At 57.7% G+C, this 24,351-nt stretch overlaps 1 protein-coding gene across 5 annotated transcripts in view; it reads left to right on the top strand.

Annotated features, from left to right (window-relative positions):
• The window catches only part of SHANK3 (SH3 and multiple ankyrin repeat domains 3), a 50,951-nt gene that overhangs the window by 22,964 nt on the left and 3,636 nt on the right, over window positions 1-24,351 (top strand). For all 5 annotated transcript variants that reach the window (XR_012511035.1, XM_074375876.1, XM_074375877.1 and 2 more), the window contains 8 exons: window positions 73-148; window positions 408-490; window positions 953-1,077; window positions 1,176-1,308; window positions 2,247-2,327; window positions 9,737-9,867; window positions 10,537-10,621; window positions 15,047-17,306. Coding sequence is in view for 4 of the 5 variants with exons in the window: in XM_074375876.1 (XP_074231977.1) it covers window positions 73-148; window positions 408-490; window positions 953-1,077; window positions 1,176-1,308; window positions 2,247-2,327; window positions 9,737-9,867; window positions 10,537-10,621; window positions 15,047-17,306 (2,974 nt within the window). In the remaining variant the exon portion in view is untranslated. The remainder of the gene's footprint in view (window positions 1-72; window positions 149-407; window positions 491-952; window positions 1,078-1,175; window positions 1,309-2,246; window positions 2,328-9,736; window positions 9,868-10,536; window positions 10,622-15,046; window positions 17,307-24,351) is intronic.

The following is a 24,351-nucleotide window of genomic DNA, read 5'->3' on the forward strand; positions in this document are numbered from 1 at the left end:
CAGCATGGTCAAGGGGCGGTTCGGGCCATTTGGAAGGTAAAACCCTCCACCAGCTCCTGAACCTCCCCTCAGAAACCCGGGAGGACCGGACGAAGCGACTTTTCCGCCACTACACCGTGGGCTCCTATGACAGCCTCACTGCACATAGGTACAGGTGGGGCAGGTGGGCGGGGGGGCGAGGATGGGCATGCATGCAGATGGGGTGTCAGATGTGGAGGGAGGCCGAGAGCTAGTCAGGGAGGCCTGGGGTGAAGAGGTCACCACCGGGAGAGGTGGTGCCCAGCCCACCTGTCTTCTACCTTCCCAGATAAGTCTGAGGACAATTTTTGGGCACATGTGGGGGTCAGCCTGGCCAGCCGTGCTTTCTGGCAGGTTTCTCCTTACCCCTCCCTGTTTCTCTCCATCAGCGATTATGTCATTGATGACAAGGTGGCTGTTCTGCAGAAACGGGACCATGAGGGCTTTGGTTTCGTGCTCCGAGGGGCCAAAGGTAATGAAGGGTAGGGCACCGGGTTGGCAGGGGTGGTGCACAAGTTGGGGTGTCTTCTGTGTCTTGTGGCTGACCCTCCCCTCTTCTCTCCTCCTGCCTATCCCCTGCCCACCATGTTCGCCCCTGCCCCCTGCCCTTTGCCCTTGCCTCCCTCACTCCTGGGCTCGCCCCCCCCCCCTTTCTTCTCTCCCTCTTTCTCTCCCCTTTCTGTGACTCTGTGTTCTTAGTCTGGAGTGTTGATGAGAGGCAGCAGCCTCTTCCCTCATTGATTTACGGGATCTCTGCTGTGTGTCGAATGGTGTGGGAGGCCTTTCTGGTAGGAGTGGGGGGGAGTATTTCTCAGAGGGGCGTGTTCTGGAATCCTGGGCTGGGTCACTCACAGGGTTGCTGTGTGGCAGCTGCCCCCACCTGGGCCACGCTGGTGAGGTGCCGTCCTAACTTCCCTCACCCCGACTCCCACAGCAGAGACCCCTATTGAGGAGTTCACGCCCACGCCAGCCTTCCCCGCGCTGCAGTATCTGGAGTCGGTGGATGTGGAGGGCGTGGCCTGGAGGGCTGGGTTGCGCACTGGAGACTTCCTCATCGAGGTGAGGCTCATCCTTAGCTGTGCAGCCCCAGGGGGTGCTGACCTCTGGGCCCCCAGGAGAGCACACCTGACTGCCCAACCACCCCCTGTCTGTCCCAGGTGAATGGGGTGAATGTGGTGAAGGTTGGACACAAGCAGGTGGTGGCTCTGATCCGCCAGGGCGGGAACCGCCTCGTCATGAAGGTGGTGTCAGTGACAAGGAAGCCAGAAGAAGATGGGGCTCGGCGCAGAGGTGAGGTCTCAGGCTTTGGTCCTCTGTGCCCCGTCTCTCCCCTCTGGCCCCTGACCTTAGACCTTGACCCCAGGCCCACAATCCTCGTCTCACCCCCGCCACGGCCCCAGACTGTTGACGTCAGGTGCCTGAGCCTACACGCCCACATTTGTGGCCTGAGCGCCAGTCCCTGATGCTAACCCTGGTCCTGGCCAACCCTGGTCCTGGCCTCTGACCCCTGACCCCAGGTTGCCCTTCCTAAAGTCCCTGCCCCCTCCTTCCCGTCCGCATCCCGGCCCCTGGCATGGAAGAGCCCTCCTTCCACTGCCGGCAGCTGCCTGGAGGCCGGGGTTGCCATAGCAACTGTGAGGTTGACGCTGCTGCCGCTTATTGTGGAGGGAGGGGGAGGCGGCACCTGAGGGAAGAGGAAGAGCGTCTTCTCCCCGCGCCGACGTCGCGGCACAGCCTGGGCCCAGGCGCTCTGCCGGCCTGGCCCAGCCCAGCCCAGACCCTGGCTTGGCTGACCACACCCTGGTCCCCTGAGGTGCAGTGGCCTCCGAGGCCTGAGGGGGCCCTGGAGCAGCAGGGGACCGGCCTGCCGGGAGACCCCTCCCAGCCCCCACCCCATGGCTCTGGTGCCCCCTTGCTCAGCCCTCGAAGCCTACAGCGTGGGCACTCAGACTGGGGCTGGCCAGCACCGTGACCCGCCTGGGGCCCTTGACCACGTCCTGAGGCCCTGACCACCCCGGCCCAGCCTGGCCCTCAGCACCCCTGAGCTCCCAGCGCCATGAAGAAGTTTGCGTCTAGCCGCAGCCTGAACAAGATCCTGGCACAGTGCGACTCGTCCTCCCGGGAGTACGAGGAGATCCAGGCGGTGGAGCGCAGGTGGCACCTGCACCTGGCCACGCCGCGCTGCCTGCTGCTGGACAGGAGGTCCAAGGCCTCCCTCTTCTTTGCAGCCCCGCCGCCCCCCAAGAGGGCCCCCAGCACCACGCTGACCCTGCGCTCCAAGTCCATGACGGCAGAGCTCGAGGAGCTTGGTGAGCGGCAGGGCAGACAGCGGGCAGATGACTTAAGGTGGGGGCCAGGCGAAGGGGGGCTGGGCCAGAGGGGAGGAAGACGGACAGATGAACGTATGAACAGGTCAGAGGTGAGTGGGTGCTAGAGTGGTGGAGGGGTTGGGTGAATGTGGGGTGAAGAGGGAGATGACATGTGGATGGATGAGGGCTGAGGGCTGAAGGAAGGAGATGGACAGTGGGGCAACCAGGACTGATGGTCAGGGAGCAGGGCCCCTGCTGTGCTTGCATGCGCGTGCACGTGCTGCCTCTGGCTCTCCACATCTCCAGTGTGACTGTGCTCCTTCATTTCATCCAAGTGAGGAAAGGGGCCTGGGCTTTGCTCCTGGCTGGCTCTGCAGGCACTAGCTATATGATCTCTGCATTTATTCTACCCTCTCAGCAACTGTTTATGCATCAGTTAAGCAGGGGTAATTACAGTGAGTGGCTGACCTCCCAGGGCTGTGTGAACATTGCTGGTACAATAATGGAGTAGGCCCTCTTGAGTTGCAGGAGGCAAACAAGAGTCTGCTGGGGCTTTGATGGGGCATTTGGTGGACACGATCCCAGGATGACCACCAAAGCCTCATTGTGGGCATGTGTCTACATATTGGACTGTTAATAGCCTCATCGTTGGCATGTTCAGCTATACATGAATATGTCCTGACATTTGTGACAGTTAATAATGGTCATGCCGTGACTTAGAGTGACCGTCAGCATCTTCATCATGGCATGTCCGAACACACATGGACTGTTAGCATGCTCTACCCTTCTATAATCTGAGTCCAACCCTAGTTCTAAATTTTGCTCTGGTTCCAGCCATGGGAGGACCCCTGACTCTGGTCCTAGGCTGAGTTCTGACCCAGTCCTGGCCACAGGAAGGGCCCTAATCCTGGTTCCAAAGCCACAAGCTTGATTTCAGGCTTGATTCTGCCCAGGCCATGGAAAGAACCCTTACCTGTCCCGTAAAATTATTCCTGACCTCACTCATGGGCTAATCCCTGACCCTGGTCCTTTGCTGAGCCATCCCCTTCTAAGCAGGTCCTCCTGACTGCAGTTTGGTTTGGTGTGGAGGACAGCCACCAAGACAGACTGAGCAGACATGGTCAGGATCTTCATCCCTATAAATATTCTGGACAAAATAAAACTTTAAAAATACACTGCCAATTCAAAACAAAGGAAGAGGAATTTCCCAGTTCTCAAAAATGAAGAGAGAAATGAGACCCAGAAGAGTGCGAGGAAGCTGATGCTTCCATAGTCCGGGGGGCTTGGGACAGGGTATCCATGCAGAGGGCAAGGGGTCAGGGCTCTGATATCCTCACAAAGCCAAGAGCTGTGGCTGTGGACCCATGAGAAGTAGGAAGGCTAGAACCAAACCCAAGAACTGGAATTAGCATCAGAAGAACTGGAAATTATAGAATTACATGAAAGAGACAAAAAAAAAGGTGTTTAAACATGAAGTTTAAGAGGACTAACAGAATTCACAATGAAAGAGCAAAATAAAAATAAAAAGGATATGCAGATTTAAAAAGGATCCCTAAAGAGATGCTACTGAAACAAAAACTGTAGTCACTGGGATTTTTAAAATCTATGCATGGGAAATAGTATACTAGACCCACCTGAAGAAAGAAGCTGTTACTAAAAGACAGATCTGAGGAAATTACCCCAAATGCAGCTCAGAAAGATAAGGAGAAGCGAAGTATCAAAGAGCAGGTAAGAGATATGGAGAACAAGTGAGAAAATCAACCTAAATAGAGTCCCAGAGGGAACGAATAAAGATTGGGAAAGAGGCTATATTTGAAGAGTAAATGGCTAAGAATTTTCTAAAATTGAACAAGGGCATGAGACTCCAGTTTGCAGGAGTCTAAGTCTGAATCAAGGAAATAAAAACAAATCCACCTCTAGACCTGTCATCGTAGTATTTCACACCACCATAGTCAAAAAGGAAAATCTTGACTGCTGGAGACAGATGATTCAGAAAGGAACAAAGGTCAGGCTGACAGCAGACTTCTCATCAGCAGTAGCAGATGCTAGAAGGCAATGGAAGAGTAGCTTTAAAGTCTTGAGTCCAAATGCCTTTCCACCTGGAATTTTATACCCAGTGAGCCTGCTCATTCAAGAGTGAGGCAGAGAAGCTGGCAGACTTCTGGCCCCGGGGTCACAGGGTCCAAGGTTAGTCGGGGAGCTGATCCATCACACTGACTGAGGATCCTGACTGGTCAGTAAACCAATCCCAGTAGGCAGCTGGGTCTGGCTAGACAACACATCAGGCTCTGGTGGGTAGTTTCCAGGAAGCCCTTTCGGAGGCTGTCACATTGCCATGTTCAGCTGTTTGTTCTGAAGGGACCCTCCCTGTTCTACACAAAGAGGTGCTTGGGCAGCCTGATACCTGTAAACCAGGGATCCAGGGACTCTGCCCTGTGGAAACAGGAGAATTGCCCTCTGCTCTCTGGGATGCTTCTGTCTGAAGAGACCAGCGAATGGAAGAAGAGCCTCCTTCCTCTCTGCTCTGGGCATTCCCTCTGCTGCCGTGTGACAGGGTTGCTCTGCAGACCCTTGTCTTCCAGAGGGGCTCACTCTTGTAGCCTCAGGCCAGCATCCTGTTCACCAGCTTTTCCCCCAGCAGAGTCTGGGGGAGGATGAGGGGACAGCTTAGTACGAGCCTCTGTCCACACTGCTGAGCAAGGGTCACAGCTTTTGTTGAACTGGACCCAGGCTCTTTCTGTTGCTCTGTTCAGAGAAGGGCCTGGGCAGCCAGGAGCACAGGAAGCCTGCCCCACTGGCCCAGCTTCTCTAGAGACACTTGGTTGGAGGGAGCCAGGCCAGCATCAGGGTTTCCCAGGTATCTAAGCAACACGGGAGACCCCATGTTTCTGCTTTAAAAAAAAGACGGTTCATTGCCAGCATAAACTTGCCAGGTTTGTGCCACATTGTTGAGGGCTGATAGAACCCCCTTAGGATCCTGTAGTCTATTGAAAAGATGACCTGAACACCTGGAAAAAAAGGAAAATGTGAGGCAACAGAAAAAGCAGGGTGTAGGGGCCAGGGGTGGGGGTCAACGCCAGGTTGGCTGCTGGCTGCTCGGAGGAAGAGGAAGAAAAATGTATCCTGGTGGGGGGATGGTGTCCCAGAAAATGAAGGGTTGAGGGGGCTGGCAGAAATGAGATTGAGAGGAAGGGGCTGGGTGGGGGCCCTCCTCCTGAGACAGCAGGGAAGAGGAGGAGGAAGGGGGGATAGCGCCGGTGCCCTGAGGCCCCAGGGGCCTGTCACGGCCACCAGGTGCTCCTGTGACGGTTTGAACCAAGGACGTACTCGGACAGCAGGGGTCAGGCCAGAGAGCACCTTGGTGGGCCTGAGACCCTCCTGTTCATCCTCTTTCCCATAAGAAATCTGGAACTTCTGGGTCCCTTTTTCTTTTGTGATGAGAATGTCAGGGCAGGTGTCACGCCAGTGTGTGGTCCCTAACCAGCCTTGGCCTGGCAAACACATTGACCTGCCCCCTTTTTTGGAAACACACCGCAGGAATGCTCACCGGTGACCACCACAACCATCGGTGGCCTCTGAACTTGGTTTTTATGGGATTTTGCCTTTTTTCTGAACAAACATTTCATTGAACCAAGTATGATTTAGCTGTGTGTCCACGTGTGTGCACGTCTGCGTGCAGGTGTGCGTGTGGCTGTATACAAGCATGCCTGGGTGTGTGGGTGTGTGCATGCACACAAGCACTGTTTGTACTTGTGGTTGTTCCCACCTTGACTTGTGTTTACTGACTCGGCCTTTGGGCACATTTGCCACTCACGGTCTGATGGGGTGTCGGCCAGGGGTGGTGGGGGTCTGGGAGATCCTGGTTGTTGGGAGGCTGAGGATGGGAAAGGAGGGGTGGGAGTGGGGAGCGGGGGCCTGGTGCCAAGGGACAAAGCCTCACTTACCCCATTTACTCTGTTTCTTGATTCCAAGCCTCAATTCGGAGAAGGAAAGGGGGTGAGTCATCTGCTATGCCTCAGGCCCTGCTTTGCCTGGTCCCTGGGCGAGGCCGTGCTGCTGTGTGAGGAGGGTCTAGCTCAAGTCAGGGGGTCTGGAAGCCTGGGCTGTGCCCCCTGTTGGCCTCCTCCCTGGGGATCTGGTGGGGTCACAGTAGACGGACCCGGAAAGGCTCTATGGGGCTGGGATGGTGAGCGTGGCCACAGGCCTTGGGGGCTCAGCTAAGCTGGAGGCTGGGGCGTGAGAGCCATGGAGCAGCTGACACAGTGCTGGAGGAGCCTCCCAGTGGAGGCTGCAGCGTGCCATGGCCGGAGTGGAGGAGGGAGGGTTCACAGGGCCCCGCTGTGGAGCTCGCCTGGGGAACAAGGTGGCTGGGCCGGTATGGGCAGTTGTGTTGGGTGCTCAGCCCCAGACCGTGTTCCTTCTTCCTGCCTGTCCTGTTCCTGGCGTGGGGGCTCCATTTCTGTGCTGATCTGTTGCGGGGTCAAGCCCAGTGCTGACGGTCCTTTCAGAGCAGGGGTCTGGGCCCAGTGTCACCCCGGTTGTTGACTTCACCATGCTCTGCTCCTGCCTTCAGGCTTCCCCTCCTGTATCCTTTGAGGCTCCTTCCTGTGTGTCCTGTGTGTCCAGCCTGGCTGCAAGTGGACAGCGTCTAGTGACGTCTAGGGCCTTGCCTCGGCCAGCCTGCCCCACCTGTCAGGTAGACAGGAGCCTCTTTCTGCTGTGCCACCAGACAGAAGCCTGAGGTGGCTTTGTAGTCCCTGGCGTGTGTTCATTCACTCGTTTGTCCATGGGCCTAGTGCCCACCCGCCCCTCACTCCAGGATCCTCTGGGCCTTCTCTGTGCTGAGGACATGCTTGCCCGCCCGTCTCAGCCCAGGCCCTCCTATGTGACCTGTGGCCCTGCCCTCTGGACCCTCCTTTCGCCCTCGCCCCGGTCCCAGCGGAAGAGCTTCCCCCAGAGCCTTTTCAGGTGTAAGACGGGTGACTGGGGCCCCTCTAGGGACACTTTTCTTCACACCCTTGAGTGGACACACAAGCTATTTCTGGACTGTTTTGCTTCTGTCCTCAGCTCACTAGCGGGGCTCCTAGGGTGCTGTGCTGTGGCCTGTGCGCTTCTTCCAGTTGTGGGGGGCTGCTGGCAGTTCGGCGCCCCCACGGGCCCCTCATCCCTGCTGGGGTCCTGCAGCATCTGTGTCCCTGCCGCACATGGACTCCAACAGCCAGGGCGTGTGGGGTGATGGGCGTGCGCAGTGCCCGGTGCCCCAGGCCTGGTTCCTAATGAGCTTCATTTCTTTTTTTTTTTTTTTTTAAGTATTTAAAGTAATTTACTTAAGAATATATTTTCTAATTTTGTTGGGGATTGATGTCAACTTCACCAGCTGATGGTTTGCAGAGTTCTTGATTCTTTCCCTTCTGAAAATAATTCTTGTTTGGCCTCAGCACCATCCCCCATGGGCAGTAATATTTGCTGCGCTGACTTCATGTGCACACTGCTTTGGGTCTTGGGGTTCAGTTCTCCTGGACCCACAGATGCAGCCTCTAAGGCCATAGCTCAGGTGAGCATGTGCCCTGTGTGTCCCACGGAAATATCTTCTCTCCACTCATGTCTTTATGTCTGTGGTTTCTAGATAATTTGGTAGTTAAGTCTGATCTGTTACTTATCAGATCTGTGATCTGGGGCATTTTATCTGTCAGAACTTCAGGTTCTTCTTGGGTAAAATGAAGTCGGTAACAGTGTCTTCCGCACGTGGTTGTTGTGCGATGAGAGGGCGAACGTCCGTCTCCTCTAACTCTGGAAATCACCAAGGACTTAACAAATGGCAGGGATGGTGATTTCAGCTTCCAAAGGGAAATTACTCACTTTGTTACAAAAGCAAACAGGAAGGCCCCTCTAACAGCTGTCCCGAGTCCACGCCTGGTGCTTCTGGGAGCTGTGCACAGGCCCAGCAAGCTAGTCTGTGGATGGAGTGTGTTTTGCTGGTTCGTTATGGCATCTGTTGAGCTCCTGTGTACTTGGGCCCACACTGGATGTTCAGGGAATGCAGGCTATGGTATTTGCTCTTCTTCTGAGAGCCTGTGGGCTGACTGGGGGGATGAGGCACCGAGACATGAAGAATTGTAGCAAGTGTGTCCTCCGTGCTTGCCCTGAGCCAGGTACAGTGGTGGCACTTCTGACACATGTGCTGATGCTCACAACAGGCACTGAAGCTGGTGCCTTTTTAATGCCTGTTTTATCAGGTAAGGAAGCCAAGTCACTGAAAGCTTTGGTCAGGACAGTCGGTGTACAGGATGGGTCTGGGCTGGTTGGGGCCGGATGTCTGTCTCGGGGAGCTTGTCTCCTTCCCCACAGCAACTGCCGAGCAGTTGCACAGGTAGAGCCAGCAGGTGCTAGTAGGAGGCCGACTGCCGTTCTCCAACGCGGGGCACTCGTGGGGTAAAGGACCCCCGTCACCAGATGCGTGGTCCTCTAGGGCTGGCACAGCCCCTCAGTGCCGGCCCTAAGTGCACCCACTCTAGGCATCCAGCCACAGCTGATAGCTCTCAGACACGCGTGTTTGTTGAACAAAATCTCCAAGTCCTGTTGTTAATCAAAAACACCACTTTTAAAAACATGGAATAGCTTTAATAGAAACAAGCAAACAAAGCTTTTCTTTTATAACGGATATGAAAAGAATGCTGCCCGAGGGCGCCTGGTGCCATGCTCCCTTCCAGGCCCTGGTTCATGGCCTTGTCCCTCCCCTCCCAGCTCCCTCCTGGGGGCTGATGAAAGGACCTCCAGCGTCGCCCCTCCCCGCACCCTGGGTGGGGCTGCTTTCCCAGGGTTGCAGGTTCTTCCCAGGAGACCTATTTGGTAGGTCCCTAGCCTGGGGTGGTGAGTCCTCTGTTCAGAAGGCACCCCGCCTCCCACAGTGGTTCTCGACTTAACACACGCACATCTTCCGGGCACTTCAGGGTCTGCCTTGGGGCTACAGCTTATCTTTCAGTGCAGTGGGGTACAGAAGGGTTGGGGTGCTGCCTTGTGCTGAGGAGAAGAGTGAAGGGCAGAGGGAAGCAGGGAAATTCAGGAAGACTCTGGGCTCTAAACAGTGCTGCCCCAACCCTGGTCCTCTCCCTAATGGTCACTCAGGCTTCTCCTGGGATGGGGTCTGTGGCATCACCTAACGCCTCCCTGAGGATGGAGAGGCCAGGGTCTGGGTTCTGCTACATGAGGGGCTCGGATGGGGTGCAAGTTATGGGGCCTCTTGTCTTCCATTTGGGGAGTTAGGGGCCTGAGGTGGTCAGGGCCCCGTGTGGCCTCTGTCAGCAGCACCAGGAGGACTAGCCTGGGGGAGGATGGGGCAGTGGGGCTACAGAGGGCTTTAGCGGACTCCAGGTCCCTGTGGCTGAGACAGCACCTCCTTGGCTGTGCAGAGAAGTTGGACGAGATCCTGGCTGCGGCCACGGAGCCAACGCTGAGGCCAGACATCGCGGACGCTGACTCAAGAGCTGCCACTGTCAAGCAACGGCCCACTAGTCGGAGGATCACCCCCGCGGAGATCAGCGTAAGCCTGCCTGGCCGCTGGGGCCGCTGAGGGATGGGTGGGGTGTGGGGTCTGGGTGCCATGTTCCGTAGCTACTGGGCATTTGGGCATTTTGCGGGGTGAGGGTCTGGCGTTTGGATCCCACTTTCCAGGGGTGGGAGTGAAGGACCCCACAGCCTCTCTCGAGATACTGGGGGCCATCCCAGCCCCAGAGTGGCTGCAGTTCAATACATGCTGAGTTCTCCAGGCTGTGGCTTTTGGTGCCTCCTGCCTTAGTCCACACTCAGGACCACCCAGAACAAGCACTCCCACCATGCTGAGGCCACAGCATGTTGTGTCTCTGACCCCCCACCCCCTGCCCCACCTTACTTGGCACCTTCTGTGCTGCCCACCCCCCCCCCACCTCAGTCTCACCTGGCCATACCCAGGGCCACTGCCTGCTCTGACCCCGTCTGCATCAAGCCTGCTCAGTGCTGTCTCTGCCTGGGCTCCCACTGGCTATGGCCTTGCTCCCTGGAGGCAGGGCCTGAGTCTGATTCCTGGGTCAGGCACCGTAGGCGCCAGCACTGTTGGAATTAGTGCATGGGGTGTCTGCTCTCAAACTCAGGAGGAGGATGGGAGGTGCTGGTTGGATAACCGGGGACCCCAGTGCTCTAGAACCTCCGGTTACCCCCCTCCCAACTCTCACAGTCATTGTTTGAGCGCCAGGGCCTCCCAGGCCCAGAGAAGCTGCCAGGCTCCCTGCGGAAGGGGATTCCACGGACCAAGTCTGTAGGTATGGCTGGGCTGGGGGCTGCATGGGGCTGGAAGACTGGGGCTGGGGCTGGGGTGGGTGTTGGGTGGAGGACCCCCTCTCTCCCCATCCTTCAACTGAGGTTTCCAGTTTCTCTCTGAGTCCTGCCTCTCCCTGGCCCCAGCCCATGAATCTCATTTGTTTGTGGACACATGCAGGGGTCAGTCCTTCCCCCAACCCAGAGATGCTTTGCTGAAAGATACGCTGAGGCTTCTCCCCCAGCCATCGCTCCCCGTCCAGTGGGCGCCCCTTCCTGTACCTCCCACAGCCACCAGCATCCCTGTCCCTGGGTCTTCTATACCCTACCTGGCTGCTCCCTTGCAGCCTGAGTTCGTGTCACCTGTCTGATGCTAAAGTAACCCTCCCCTGTACCTGCCTCCTCCCTTCCCCGAGACACCCCAGGAATTGCTCTGTATCTCTCCTCTCCTTCACAGCCAGCTTTCTCCAAAGGTCACCTATACTTACTGTCTACCATTCCCCACCTGCCTCTCATCTTGGGGCAGGCCAGCTTTGTCCAAACCTAAAACTGAAATTGCTCCCACCAGGGTCACCACTGCTCCCATTGGACACATTTGATTTCCTGCTCCCTCCTCCAGGAAACTTTCTTCCCTGGTGCTTTTAGGACAACACTTCTTGGTTTTCCTCTCAGTTCTCAGGCTGGACCTGTTCAGTATCCTCCCATCCCAGCCAAGACGTGGGTCCTTCTCAAGGTCCTTCTCCTTAGCTTCTTTGCCTTCTGCACCTGTCTTCTTGGGGCCTTATCAGTCACACCTCACACTTGGCCATCTCCTCTCTTGACCCTAGACTGGGTCATCTCGTAAGCCCTGCCCACTGCCCATCCCTCTAGGCATCCAGTCCCCCTTATCTGCCCACCTGTCCATCCATCCACCTATAGACCTGTCCAGTTTCTCTCCATCTGTCTACCCACTGACCTGTCCACTTGTCCACCTGTTTGTCCCATCATCTGCTAACTATCATAGTAAATGCCTATTCAGCAGTTACTACGACATTCTGTTTTATACACACTGGTTTGTTTAATATGTACAGTAACCCTGCTAACACTATTAGCACCTCTTTGTTACAGAGGAGGAAACTGAGGCAGAGGTAAAATTACTTGCCCAAGGTCACACAGCTGCCTCACTTGTCTTCTGCTCACCCATCTGGCTGATCAGCTGCCCAGAACCCAACCCCTCATTCACCCCAGGACCCCTACTGATTTGTGTACAGTCTAGGCTGATCCCAGGCAAGGTCTGGGGGCTCAGGTGGGGAGAGGTGACATGTCTGCAGACAGCTCAGCTCAGCAGTTATGTGGTGAGTGTGAAGGCACATTTACAGGTGGAGCTGACGAGGGAGCACCAACCATACCTGGGCACCAAGGAAGGCTGAGGTGGGGGTGTTTGGGCTTAGACATGCAGGATGAGCAGGGGTTTCTGGAAGATAATGGTGTGAATTGCTGACAGGCCATCATATGCAGAGTGTTCCTTCAGGGCCTGCTGTAGGTCATTTCTGTAGGTGGGAGAATGAAGAAGAGGGCAGATGAGATGGCAGCTACTTTGGAGCCGAGAAGTGCTCCTCCCTAACCTCCCTGGCCTAAGTCCTTGGTGTCTTCTGTGGTTTCCTCCTTGGCTTCCTCCTTTATTCTCTGCCTCCCCCGACAAATTAGGGATGGTCTGCTTCCCAACACAACTTGTAGCCAACTCCTCACTATCCTTGCAGCCCTGCCTGGCCCCAGGCCTCAGTGTCTTGTGCCTCGACCACACCTTGGGTCTCCTCTTGGTCTCCTGCCCCAGCTTCACTGTCTAGCCCAGCTCTAGCCAAGGGGGGCTTTCTGAAGAGTAGAATCACCTCATGTCCCTACAGCTGGCACCCGTGGGCTCCTCATTGCATTGGGGTTCCTGGGGCCCAGCCCAAGCCCTCTCCTGCTTCATCTAGGGACATTTGCCTCGACCTCCCTCTGACCTATGTTTGCCAGGACTTGCTGTCCCCCACCTGCCCTCACTCTGCTTGGATGGCCTATCCCTCAGCAAGACCCAGTCCTAGTACTGACCATCACAGGTTCAGAGTTAAGTGCCTGTCCTGCAGGCTGTGAGCCTCTCAGTGAAGATTGCCAGCTCTCCTGCACTCATCCCTCCTGGACCCTCCTGTGCTCAGTGCATGAGTGAGCTAATAGGGGTCACCTTTAATCACCCTCGCCCTAGTGTGTCACCCGTTGCCCACAGGAACACTGGCTGAAGTGTCAGACTCGGGGGTTCCTACCCCTGGTCCTGCCTGTGTGGCCCTGGTCTCAATCCTTGAAATCTCAAGGTCCTGATCTGTAAGTGTGGGGACCATCTCATACCTGCCTCCAAGGCCACTCTGAGGCTCGCTCAGGGGCTGCTCTCGCAGGCTAAGTGCCCAGCGACGGCTAATGTTGTTAAATTTCGGTTCTGCATCTTGAGGCTGGTGCACAGAAAGTGCTGGAGAAATGCTCATGGCTATTATTTAGGCAGATGGCCCCACCCGCTCCATGTCAGAGCAAGTTCTCATTTTCATCCCAAGGCAAGCATTCACCCTAGGTTAGGCTGTGGCATGCCACACCTGCACCCTTCAGGAGCACTGGCTTTTCCCTCACGGTGCCACCTCGTGCACAGGCTTGTGGATGTTGAGCCGTGTTTACATGCCACACAAGAAACGCAGCAGGGCAGAGACCCAGGCTGAACCTGGCACAGATTCTGTGTCCAGTGGTGGGGGTGGAAGGCAGACCTAAAAATGATGATGATGACCTCTGCTGCCTTCCTGGGGCGCTTCTAGGTGCTTAGCCCTGTGCTGTGTGCTTTAAATGACTCTAGTTCACACAACCCCACAGCAGGAGGGGGCAGTTCTCCTGAGATGAAATTGAAGTGCCAAGAGGTTAAGGAATGTCAGACAGTAACTGGCAGAGCCGGAATTCAAGCCTAGTCTTTCACATAAAGTCCCCCTCCCCTTGCTGTGCCCAGGGATACCAGAGCTGTTATGCAGGACAGTGTGGGAGGCCCGGTGAAAGCACTGTGGTGGCTGAAGGAGGAGGTGGTTGGGAACAGACAGTCTGCATCCTCGTGAGTTCCTAAAAATGTGACCAAGCCCAGAAAGAGGCCAGGCATAGTTTCCCAAGGTACTTTACCAGAGACCCGTGTGTCAGTAGGGAGCAGCCATTCATCTACTCACCTTGGATTGGGCCCTCTTACACCTGCAGCCTAACTGAACACACCTGCAGCACAGGTGTCTGCACTGTGCACAAGGACACTGGGGAGGTCCTGCCAGGTTCTAGCCAGGAGGCATGATGGTGGGGGCCCTGAGTACTCCAGCCCTGCTCTTGCACGGATCCTAATGACAGCTGAGTGAGGCAGGCAGGTGGGGTTCACTTTAAGTCTGTTGTCCATGAGAGAACTGAGGCTCAGAGGGGCTCAGGGCCTGGCCTGGGATCACACAGCCAATAAGGAGTAAAACTGAAACAAGTATCAGGTGCCCAGCCTGCAATTCCATTTTAATCTTCCTTCTCTCTCTTACTGAACTGCAGCCACTAGGGTTACAGCAGTGACCTCCTGGCAGCTTCTCCCAGTACAGTGCCCGTGGGTCTCTCAGATAGAGCCTCTCAAGGCTTCTCTTTTTCACAAAGCAGCCCCTCTCCTGAGCATCAGCTCTATCTCTGTCAGAGGCGTGGCTCCACTGGCCACAGTCCTGCTGCTCCTCTGTCTGCAGTCACTGTATCACTTCTGCTTAGGAGAGTTCCCTCACTTCTGTCTCCCTTCCTCCCACCTCTGCTCACCACCAGGGCCTCCCAGTGGCACCTGCTTTTTCCACTGCTGGTGGTTCTGAGTTGAGCCCTTGCTCAGTCTTGGGTGGAAAGGCCTACTCCAGCCACCCCTAGCAGTTCTGTCTCCACTACTAGGGTAGGGGAGTGGGGACAGCCCCTGCCCTGCTGGGCCCTCTCCATGTCCCAGGGCTTGCACAGATGTTGGCCCCAACTCAGGTAGTCAGAATTTGGGTCTTTTTACAGAGCCCCCACTGGTGGGGCTCTCCCCTCCCCGATATGGGAAAGGATACCTCTCCCCAATCTTCACAGGACCCCTCCCATGCCAGCACAGGGCTGGCCTTTCAGGGATGAGACCAGACTGGGAGCCTTTCTCAGATCCCCTGCTCTGAGCTCCGCGTGTCACTTCTTGCTCTCCAACCCCAGCGCCCACGTCCACCCTGACCCTGTCCTCTCACAGATTTCTAATACTGCGAATTTCTAATAAGCCTTTGTGTCTGGGACCTTGACTGCTCCGGGGTGGAGCCGGGACAGGGCCGACCTCTGTGGAGGGCAGGCACCGGAGTCCAGAGGGACCTCCTCAAAGGCCCTGGCCCCCAGCCACCTGGCCAGGCTCACCGGGGTCCCTCTGTCCGCAGGGGAGGATGAAAAGCTGGCATCCCTGCTGGAGGGGCGCTTCCCGAGGAGTACGTCGATGCAGGATACGGTGCGCGAGGGCCGTGGCATCCCGCCGCCGCCCCAGACCGCGCCGCCGCCCCCGCCCACTCCCTACTACTTCGACTCCGGGCCGCCTCCCGCCTTCTCACCGCCGCCTCCGCCGGGCCGCGCCTACGACACCGTGCGCTCCAGCTTCAAACCCGGCCTGGAGGCGCGCCTGGGTGCGGGACCCACGGGCCTGTACGATTCCGGCGTGCCCCTGGGTCCGCTGCCCTACCCCGAGCGGCAGAAGCGCGCGCGCTCCATGATCATCCTGCAGGACTCGGCGCCCGAGGCGGGCGACGTACCCCGGCCCCCGCCAGCAGCCACCCCGCCAGAGCGCCCCAAGCGCCGGCCGCGGCCGACGGGCCCCGACAGCCCCTACGCCAACCTGGGCGCCTTCAGCGCTAGCCTCTTCGCGCCATCCAAACCTCAGCGCCGCAAAAGCCCGCTGGTGAAGCAGCTGCAGGTGGAGGATGCACAGGAGCGTGCGGCCCTGGCGGTGGGCAGCCCTGGCCCTGTCGGCGGCAGCTTCGCCCGCGAGCCCTCCCCGACGCACCGCGGTCCTCGGCCCAGCGGCCTCGACTACAGCCCCGGGGACAGCCCCGGGATCGGGTTCGGCGGCCCAGGCCCGGGCAAGGACCGCCGGCTGGAGGAGCGGCGGCGCTCCACCGTGTTCCTGTCCGTGGGAGCCATTGAGGGTAGCCCTCCTAGCGCTGACCTGCCTTCCCTGCAGCCGTCCCGCTCCATCGACGAGCGCCTTCTGGGGCCCGGCGCCGCCACCACCACCACTGGCCGCGACCTGCTGCTGCCCTCCCCTGTCTCTGCTCTGAAGCCATTGGTCAGCGGCCCAAGCCTTGGGCCTTCGGGCTCCACCTTCATCCACCCACTCACTGGTAAACCCTTGGATCCCAGCTCACCCCTGGCCCTTGCCCTGGCTGCCCGCGAGCGGGCTCTGGCCTCCCAGGCACCATCCCGGTCCCCAACACCTGTGCACAGCCCTGACGCTGACCGCCCTGGGCCCTTGTTTGTGGATGTGCAGGCCCGTGACTCTGAGCGAGGGCCTCTGGCCTCCCCAGCCTTCTCCCCGAGGAGCCCAGCCTGGGTTCCTGTGCCTGCTCGCAGGGAGCCAGAGAAAGCTCCCCGGGAGGAGCGGAAGTCACCAGAGGACAAGAAGTCCATGATCCTCAGTGTCCTGGACACGTCCCTGCAGCGACCAGCTGGCCTCATTGTTGTGCATGCCACCAGCAATGGGCAGGAGCCCAGCGGGCTGGGGGCCGAAGAGGAGCGCCCAGGCACCCCAGAGCTGGCCCCAGCCCCCACGCAGTCAGCAGTGGTGGCAGAGCCTCTGCCTAGTCCCCGGGCCCAGCCCCCTGGCAGTACCCCATCCGATCCCGGGCCAGGCCAGGGCAGCTCAGAGGAGGAGCCAGAGCTGGTATTTGCTGTGAATCTTCCGCCGGCCCAGCTGTCCTCCAGTGATGAGGAGACCAGAGAAGAGCTGGCCCGCATTGGACTTGTGCCGCCCCCTGAAGAGTTTGCCAACGGGGTCCTGCTGGCCACCCCACTCCCCGGCCCAGGTCCCTCGCCCACCACGATGCCAGGCCCGGCCTCAGGGAAGCCCAGCAGCGAGCCGCCCCCTGCCCCGGAGTCTGCAGCAGACTCAGGGGTGGAGGAGGCTGACACTCGCAGCTCCAGCGACCCCCACCTGGAGACCACAAGCACTATCTCCACGGTGTCCAGCATGTCTACCCTGAGCTCGGAGAGCGGGGAACTCACCGACACCCACACCTCCTTCGCCGACGGACATACTTTTCTACTCGAGAAGCCACCAGTGCCTCCCAAGCCCAAGCTCAAGTCCCCGCTGGGGAAGGGGCCGGTGACCTTCAGGGACCCGCTGCTGAAGCAGTCCTCCGACAGTGAGCTCATGGCCCAGCAGCACCATGCCGCCTCTGCTGGGTTGGCCTCTGCTGCCGGGCCTGCTCGCCCTCGCTACCTCTTCCAGAGAAGGTCCAAGCTGTGGGGGGACCCTGTGGAGAGCCGGGGGCTCCCTGGGACTGAAGACGACAAACCAACTGTGATCAGTGAGCTCAGCTCCCGCCTGCAACAGCTGAACAAAGATACCCGCTCCCTGGGGGAGGAGCCAGTTGGCGGCCTGGGCGGCCTGCTGGACCCTGCCAAGAAGTCGCCCATCGCGGCAGCTCGGTGAGCATGGCAGTGTGGGGAGGGTTCTGTCCCATGTCCATGCCTGCCCCCCCGTTCTTCCTCCTGTCCATCTACCTCTCCCTCCGTTCCCCCTCCACGGCCCGTTCTGTCCCATCCCTCACCTGTTTGTGGCATCCTCCCTGTGCTCCCATCCGCCTCTCTGTTCTTTATCCAGCCTTGCTTTGTCTGAGACAGAAGGCTCTTTCAGGGATCTGAAATTTCAGGGATGCTGTTCTCTCATTCCTATTGGTGCTGGGAGTGAGAGCTGGGCACCCACCAGAGACCCAGGCTGGGCCTGAGCACCCCCACAGCCCTCTGGGAGGTGTCCTGCCCCTGGGGTCCCTGCAGACTCTCACCCTCACTCCTGACCATAGCTGCCTCTACCATTAAGGGTCGTTCTGTGGTCCACTCTGAAGTTGCAGCCCACCTACGTCCCAGCTATTTGACTTCTCTGTGGCTCTGTGCACCCCCCCATACATCCTCCCTGTGACCATGTGGCTGTCACATGTGGCTGGTGCCGTCTTTCCTGTAGCTGCCTCACTTCCTTCTGAGACTTAGAGTACACTGGATCCTTCTCCTTTTAGGACCCAGCACCAATTTCCTATTTTCTGCCCCAGAAACATTTCTGTCTCTCAGCACCACCTCAGAGTCCTTCAAACACGGACTCCTGTGTATGCTTTTCAGAGTGCATTAAGAAGCCATTCTCAGAGGGAAATCAGACCATTTCTCTGCACCTCCATCTGCTCTCTCTTCTCCCTACCTCATCCATTCCTCTGTCCTCCCCTCCTACCTCCTACCCAAGGTGGGGACTTGAAGAGGCCACATTGTGCCTGGAAATGGGGGAAACACTGGCTTGGGGCGGGGGACAGCAGGGGCTGAGGTGCTGCTCTGGCTAGGCAGAAGCTCCCAGAGCCTCAGGGCTCACCCCTTAAAGACCCATTCCCATGGCCTCACCCCCAAAGTGGACCCCCTTGGGCCCGTGGGCTCCGTGGACGCAGGTGGGAGAGCGGTTCCTGCCCACAAGTGCTGTCTGAGGCAGAGCTGGTCGTCCCCAGGCCGGTCCTTGTCCACCTTGCCTTCTGTGCCTTGAAGGCCCTTCTCCACTTCGAGCTTTTTGGGTAGCATGTGGTAGCCACTTCCTGGCTCCTCCTTCTGGCTACCTTGAAGACCAGCCTAGGGAGCCTTTCCTGTCAACCTTGGAAGGCAGAGTTCACAAAGCAGGGAGGGATTCAGGTCTTACTCACAGGGCTTATCTGATCTACTTTGTTGCACCTAAGGACTCAAATGATAAGTGGGGGCTTGGGAAGCTAATGGTGCCTCTCCTCAGCGGCCCAGGAGTGCCGCCCTCCAGCTCCTGTCTTCCCAGGCTTGCTCTGGGCCTTTCCCCCCTTTTTGCCTCTTCCAACTGACAGCTGAATATGAAAGCCCTCTTCCCAGCAGGGCAATGTTTAAGGTGACCTTAGAGTGGGTGTTAGGGGTGAGGCCAGGGAGTCCCGTTGGGATGAGCAGCCCGGTCCTAGGCCTCTGAGGAATAGACCCCTGATGGTGAGGGTCCCTGACGTGGCCTGGACCAGCCCCCATCTTTGCTCTCCGCTTCTCCTCCCTCTGCCAGCCCTTCCATTCTTCTGTGCCCCTTGGTCCTGATGAAAATTAAAGCAATTTAAAGTGGGTAGCACAGGGCCTGGCACAGTGCAGGCCCTCAATAAAACATTCACTAAACGCGTGAAGGATGAAGCTAAATGCAAGTGCTGTTTTTTGTGATGTGAGGTCTAGGGAGGTGGCTTAGAAAAAATACCACAGAGGGACAGACACTTGGTTGAGGTTTGCTGGTTTTCAAGCCTCACTGTGGAGCTCAGGGGAACCCAGGTCTTGTCCTTGGCTCTGCTGGCTCCCATGGGGCAGCTGGGCAGTCACAGGGCAAGAGATGGGGGCCACTCAGCTGGACCTTTCACCACACCCCCATGGTCATCCTCAGCGTTTCCCCTTTGTCACGGCAAGCCTGTCTTGTCCAGTGGCTCTGGGTTGTGCCAGGACCTGTGTTTGTTTCCTTTCCTGGATGTGTTGTGGGGGAGGGGTACGTCCAGCAGCTCCAGCCTTTCCATCCATCTGTTCTGTGGGCCCACCGGAGAGTGAGCCTCTTTCACTTAGGAGCCCCTGCAAATTTCCAGCTGGCTTCATGTGGATCCCTGCTTCCCCTGCAACAGCCACTGGGGTCAAGGAGATGTAGGGTTGCCACTGGCCAGGCCTGAGTCATGTGCTCTCCTAGGAGCCGGGGCATGGGGTCAGCTCCGCTAGTAGACAGGTGCTGAGAGTGAGGGGAGTCTTCCACAGGAAGATCAGATGCTGTCACCAGAGGGAGCAGGTGCCAGAGAGCCTAAAGCAAGAGACAACCCTTGTGACATGGTGCTCACTGTGTCACAACTTGCTTTGTTTCCTGGCATCGGCTTGGGGTCAGATGGCGCTGGATTTCAACCTCCAGCAGTGGATAAGCCACTTAACCTCTGTGAACTTCACTCCCTCCCCTGTGAAATGGTGAGGGTGACACACAGCACCACCTGGGAAGCACCAGGCACTGAGCCAGGCAGGTAGGTGAACACTCAGAGTCCTTACAAGAAGATGAGTGCTGTGCACTAGAGGGTGTCAAGTCATATGATTTCATCCTCGCAACCATTCTGTTAGATGGACAATAATATAATCTCCATTATCCAGACAATAAACTTGAGGCTCTGAAGAGATGCCGTGTGTCCAGTAAGTGGTGGCCTCTAACCCCAAGCCCCACTCTCTGACCACTGTAACCCGGAGTCGTGAAACCCCTTCTGGTGACAGACACTGGATTTACGTGCAGGAATTCTCCTCACACAGAAGCGCACGTTTTCATCCTGCCGACCGACCTCTGTACTTACCAGTCAGATGTGTAACAAACAGCACGTGTTCTGGAGTCACTTGTGCTTGAGCCCGGCCAGTGCCGCCTGATGGGCCCGGCCACGTGAACTCACCCGCCTGCCCTGCCCTTCCTTTCCCACTTCCCTCCGCGTGCCCTTCTGCTCCTGGTCACAGCTCCTTCCTCCCTCCCTCTTACGCTCACCTTCTTGCCCTCAGACCTCTGGAGCTGGGCCCCCTGCCTGCACTGGACCCTTTACTTCTGACCACTGGCAGGCAGCTGAGCAGGAGATGCAATGGCCACACCCAGTGGTTCGCCCATGTGGCCGGCAGTGTCTGTGCTACCCGTCCGAGCCACCACTGGTGGCTAGAGTCTGGCATTCATTTCTCTCGTAGGGATAAAACTGCTTGTGAAACTGTCTTTTAGAGAAATGGCCAAAGTGTGGGAAGTTCTGATGTCCAGGTGGGGCTATTTCCTTTCCAAGACCAGTTCTAGCAGAAGCCCCAGGACAATTGCCACAGCCACCCTGTAGGTCACATCCCTGATCCTTGCCCCCTGGCCCCTCATGTGTTCCCTCCCAGGCCCACCCCTCTCTTCATCCGATGGACACCACAAGAAACGAAGGGCCCTCTCTGCCCACCTTCCCCACTGACGGCTCAGTCTAGGCTCCGGGGCCCTTTAGCCACAAGACACTCTGTGGCCTGAGATCTTTCTGGGGGAACTTACCCCTTAATGCCATGGGTTTGAAGCTTGGTAACTTGTAGAAATGCCCCAGGGCCATCTTTGATTTCTGGGTGGAAGCACCCCAACGTGTGTCTCTGGAAGGCCCGTGGCCTTTGGCTTTTTGGAACATTGATCTCAGACCATCCATCTACTCTATCCCTTTAGCTTTGAGTCTAGCCTGGTCAACAGAGCCCCACCACTGTCTCTGAGCTCCCTTTGTCTTCCAGACTCCATGGTTGGATCCGAGTCCCACATGTGGTCCGAGGACCGCGGCTCTGTGAGCCCCACGGCAATACTCAGTTTTGCTGTGGCTCTCGGTTTTATACCTATCTGACCCTCACATCTGATCTTACAGAAGATATTTCGTGGTGAAATAGCTTTGGAAACACAAAGTTAAAGAGGTTCCTCCCCTGCAGTACTTCTCAAAACCTTTGATGGCCAGTGTGCCGTGGTCTCAGACGGCTTCTTTAGTAGATCACTAATGAGAGTCTCACAGAAGACACACTTTCCTCTGATGGTGGAGAAACCCTGTCCTGGGGTCCTCCTGTGAGCCTCTTGCTGCTGGTATGTCTGACGGATCTGGAAGGAGCCCTGCATGACTGCAGGTGCTTCAGGCCAGCTAGGCTTGTTCTTCTGAGACCGGACTGACACCTGTTGTGTGCCGGCCAGTGAGAGGCGCAGGGGCCAGGTGTGCTCTGTCCTTACAGGTCACTCAGGGTTGGGGACATGTGAGGTGTGCTCACAGGAGATGTGGTCAGAGCTTCAGGAGCTCTGAACTCTGCTGGGGAAGCAGGAAGGGGTCCCAGAGGAGGGACGACATGGAGGCACTTGGAGTGCATCAAGATCGGAGCCATGAGCTGGTGTGGGCAGTGAGAAGTTGGAGGGCTGGAATAGGACACCAAGACCAAAGAGAAGGCACCAGGACACAGACAAGCCCACGTCAGTTTGTGCTCTGGTTGGGGACCGTTTCCGTAGTCAGGCTCCCAAATCGCAAAAGGCCGCAGGCCTTGACCTGCCCCATGTGAGCACAGTGGCAGGAGGTTCAAGGCAGGGGCTGGGGCCAGAGTGGGCTTTTTCTTGCCTCTTGGTACCCATGAGCTGACAGGCAGTCAAGTCTGAGAGAGACACGTCACATTACTTTTGTTTTATGACATTTTTTCAGTGCCTGTTGTGTTCCTGGCTTTGAGCTCGGTGCCAGAAGTCGAGGAGAACAATTAGGAAGTGACATGAAAGGTCTACATCTAGAGAAAGCTGGGGGATGAGGAGGGGGCCTGGATTAGTGCTGGGAGGGGGTGACTTGTCAGCTGGGGGGATGAAAAGATGGAGCAGCTGATGGTGGCTCCCAGGCCCCAGTGTGGGAAGGACTCAGGGAGGGAGAACATGTTTGGAGACCCCAGTAGAAGTCTGGAGCTCAGGAGAGACTGGCTGGGCCTCACAGAGGGCATTTGTGGGCACATCTGTCACAACATAGGGACATGGCCTGGGAGAAAGTGCAAACTAAGGGGAACCCATCCAGGAAGGAAGGGAAGCAGGTGGACAGGCCAGCAAGGGGGTCCTGCTGGCGGCCTTGGCAACCACAGTGGGTGGGGCGAGGGGCTCCTAACCTCACTGGCTGAGGGCTCACGAGGAAGCAAGATTCAGACATTGATGGAAAAGGTGCCGGGGCCGTGGAGCCTTGCTGAGCCATCTGGAAAAAGGCTGCAAAGGCGTTCAAGGGTGATGGTGCCTGGTGAGGTACCGTGTGTTAGAGGGTGGGTGGCCCAGAGGCCCTTTGGGAGGCTGCCAGTTGTTGTGACGTGGCCACACCATGGTTGGAGCCTGGCTGGGGAGGTGGTCAGGCAGCTGAGAGCAGTGACGGACAGTGATGGGTGTGCAGAGGTGGTGTGGAAACGTGGATCTTGACCATGGACACTGCTGGGGTTCCTGGCCTGGGTACGATGTGGACAGTTCCCTGTTCCACAAGAGGAAGGGGAGGAGGAGCAGATACCTGGGCCATGGGCACCCTTGGCCACTCCCTGCTGTGCCCTGGGGCTGTGGTAGGGCACAGCCATCATTAGGTCTTCGAGGCCGCCTGCCATCTCCAGTGTGCTTTGGGCAGTGCTGGGAGTGTGACTGGCCCCGTCTCCTGCACTCCCAGCCCAGTGGATCATGGCCCTTCAGCCCCTCACTCACAGCCTCTTCTGGCACCAGCCCTTGCCTCTGGCGGGTGCCCACCTCCCCACACCCAGCATTACCCCTTGGGAGGGTCTCCCTGGGTGCTTCTGGAGCCACCCTGCCCTCATTCCTAGGTTTCCAGTTCACCCTGGGCTGGGCAGGAGGCCTCCAGTCCCTGCTCCAGGAGACCCTTGGGGCAGGGCCAAGCAAGACTCCATCCTGTGATGCAGGTCCCCAGGCCAGGGTCATTGCATGAGGGCCCTGCAGGGGGAGCGCTATACTGGGCCCAGTCCCACAGGCACCATTCCCTTGGCAACTTCCCCAGCATTGCCCCCTCTCCCTCTTCCTAGCAGTCACTACCACCTGGGCACCCACCACCCCTTTGGCATCCTCTCCCACCCCTCTGCTGCTGCCCCATTTTGCCCTGAAGCCCCGGTGGTACAATGGACGCCAGATGTGGTGGGAGCAGGGAGGGTTTCTTCTGATGATTGGTGCCTGTTCCTTGAGCCCACCAACCCAGGTGTCCTGGTGCCCCTTTCTGCAGGGGTGGGAGAAACATGGTCTGGCCTGTTCAAGAGGCCAGGGCGGACACAGCCTTGGGAGCAGTTGGGAGTGGCAGTAGGGACACAGGCTGAGGATAGGGAGCCAGTGGAAGGCAATGGAAACCAGGTCATGTAGGAGGGACAGAGCTGGATCTCCGGGGAGAGGCCGACCTTGCACAGGTGAGAGAGGAAAAAAACAAAACCTACTTTCAGGGGAGGAAGGAGGCTCAGGATGCCCCGTGCCATGTGGGACAGGCATCAGTCAGGATAGCGCAGAGGTGGGTGGGGGAACCCAGGGGAGGGGTCCTGAGCCCAGATGAGGCAGGGGCAGGGAGAGGGAGGTGAGATGACAGCCAGAGAGAGGCCCGTCAGACAGCAGTAACACAAGGGGACACAAAGCATCACCAGGTGCCAGGTGTCTGCTGCGCACTTGCCACACAGTGTTCCGAGTAAAGCTTGTGAATGGGGTCCACCGTGGTCTGCGCTTCACAAACCAGAGAACAGATCACAGGCAAACTGGGAGCCCACCGGGCCTGCCCAGGTCTGGCCTGCACTGCCCCTCCCCCAGCAGCTCCAGATTTGTTCCCTCCCGTTGCAACTGGGCCCACTGCCTCTGAGTTCTTCCCTTCCTGGGTATCTGGCAAGGGGATCCCTGCACCTGGCTGCCCTTACTGTGGCCGTGACTGTGGGCCATGTGCCTGCTTTGAGGGCCTGGGCCGCTAACACTCTCTCTCATTGCTCTCTC

Source organism: Camelus bactrianus, chromosome 12 (genome assembly GCF_048773025.1).
Source record: "Camelus bactrianus isolate YW-2024 breed Bactrian camel chromosome 12, ASM4877302v1, whole genome shotgun sequence".
NCBI lineage: Eukaryota > Metazoa > Chordata > Mammalia > Artiodactyla > Camelidae > Camelus > Camelus bactrianus.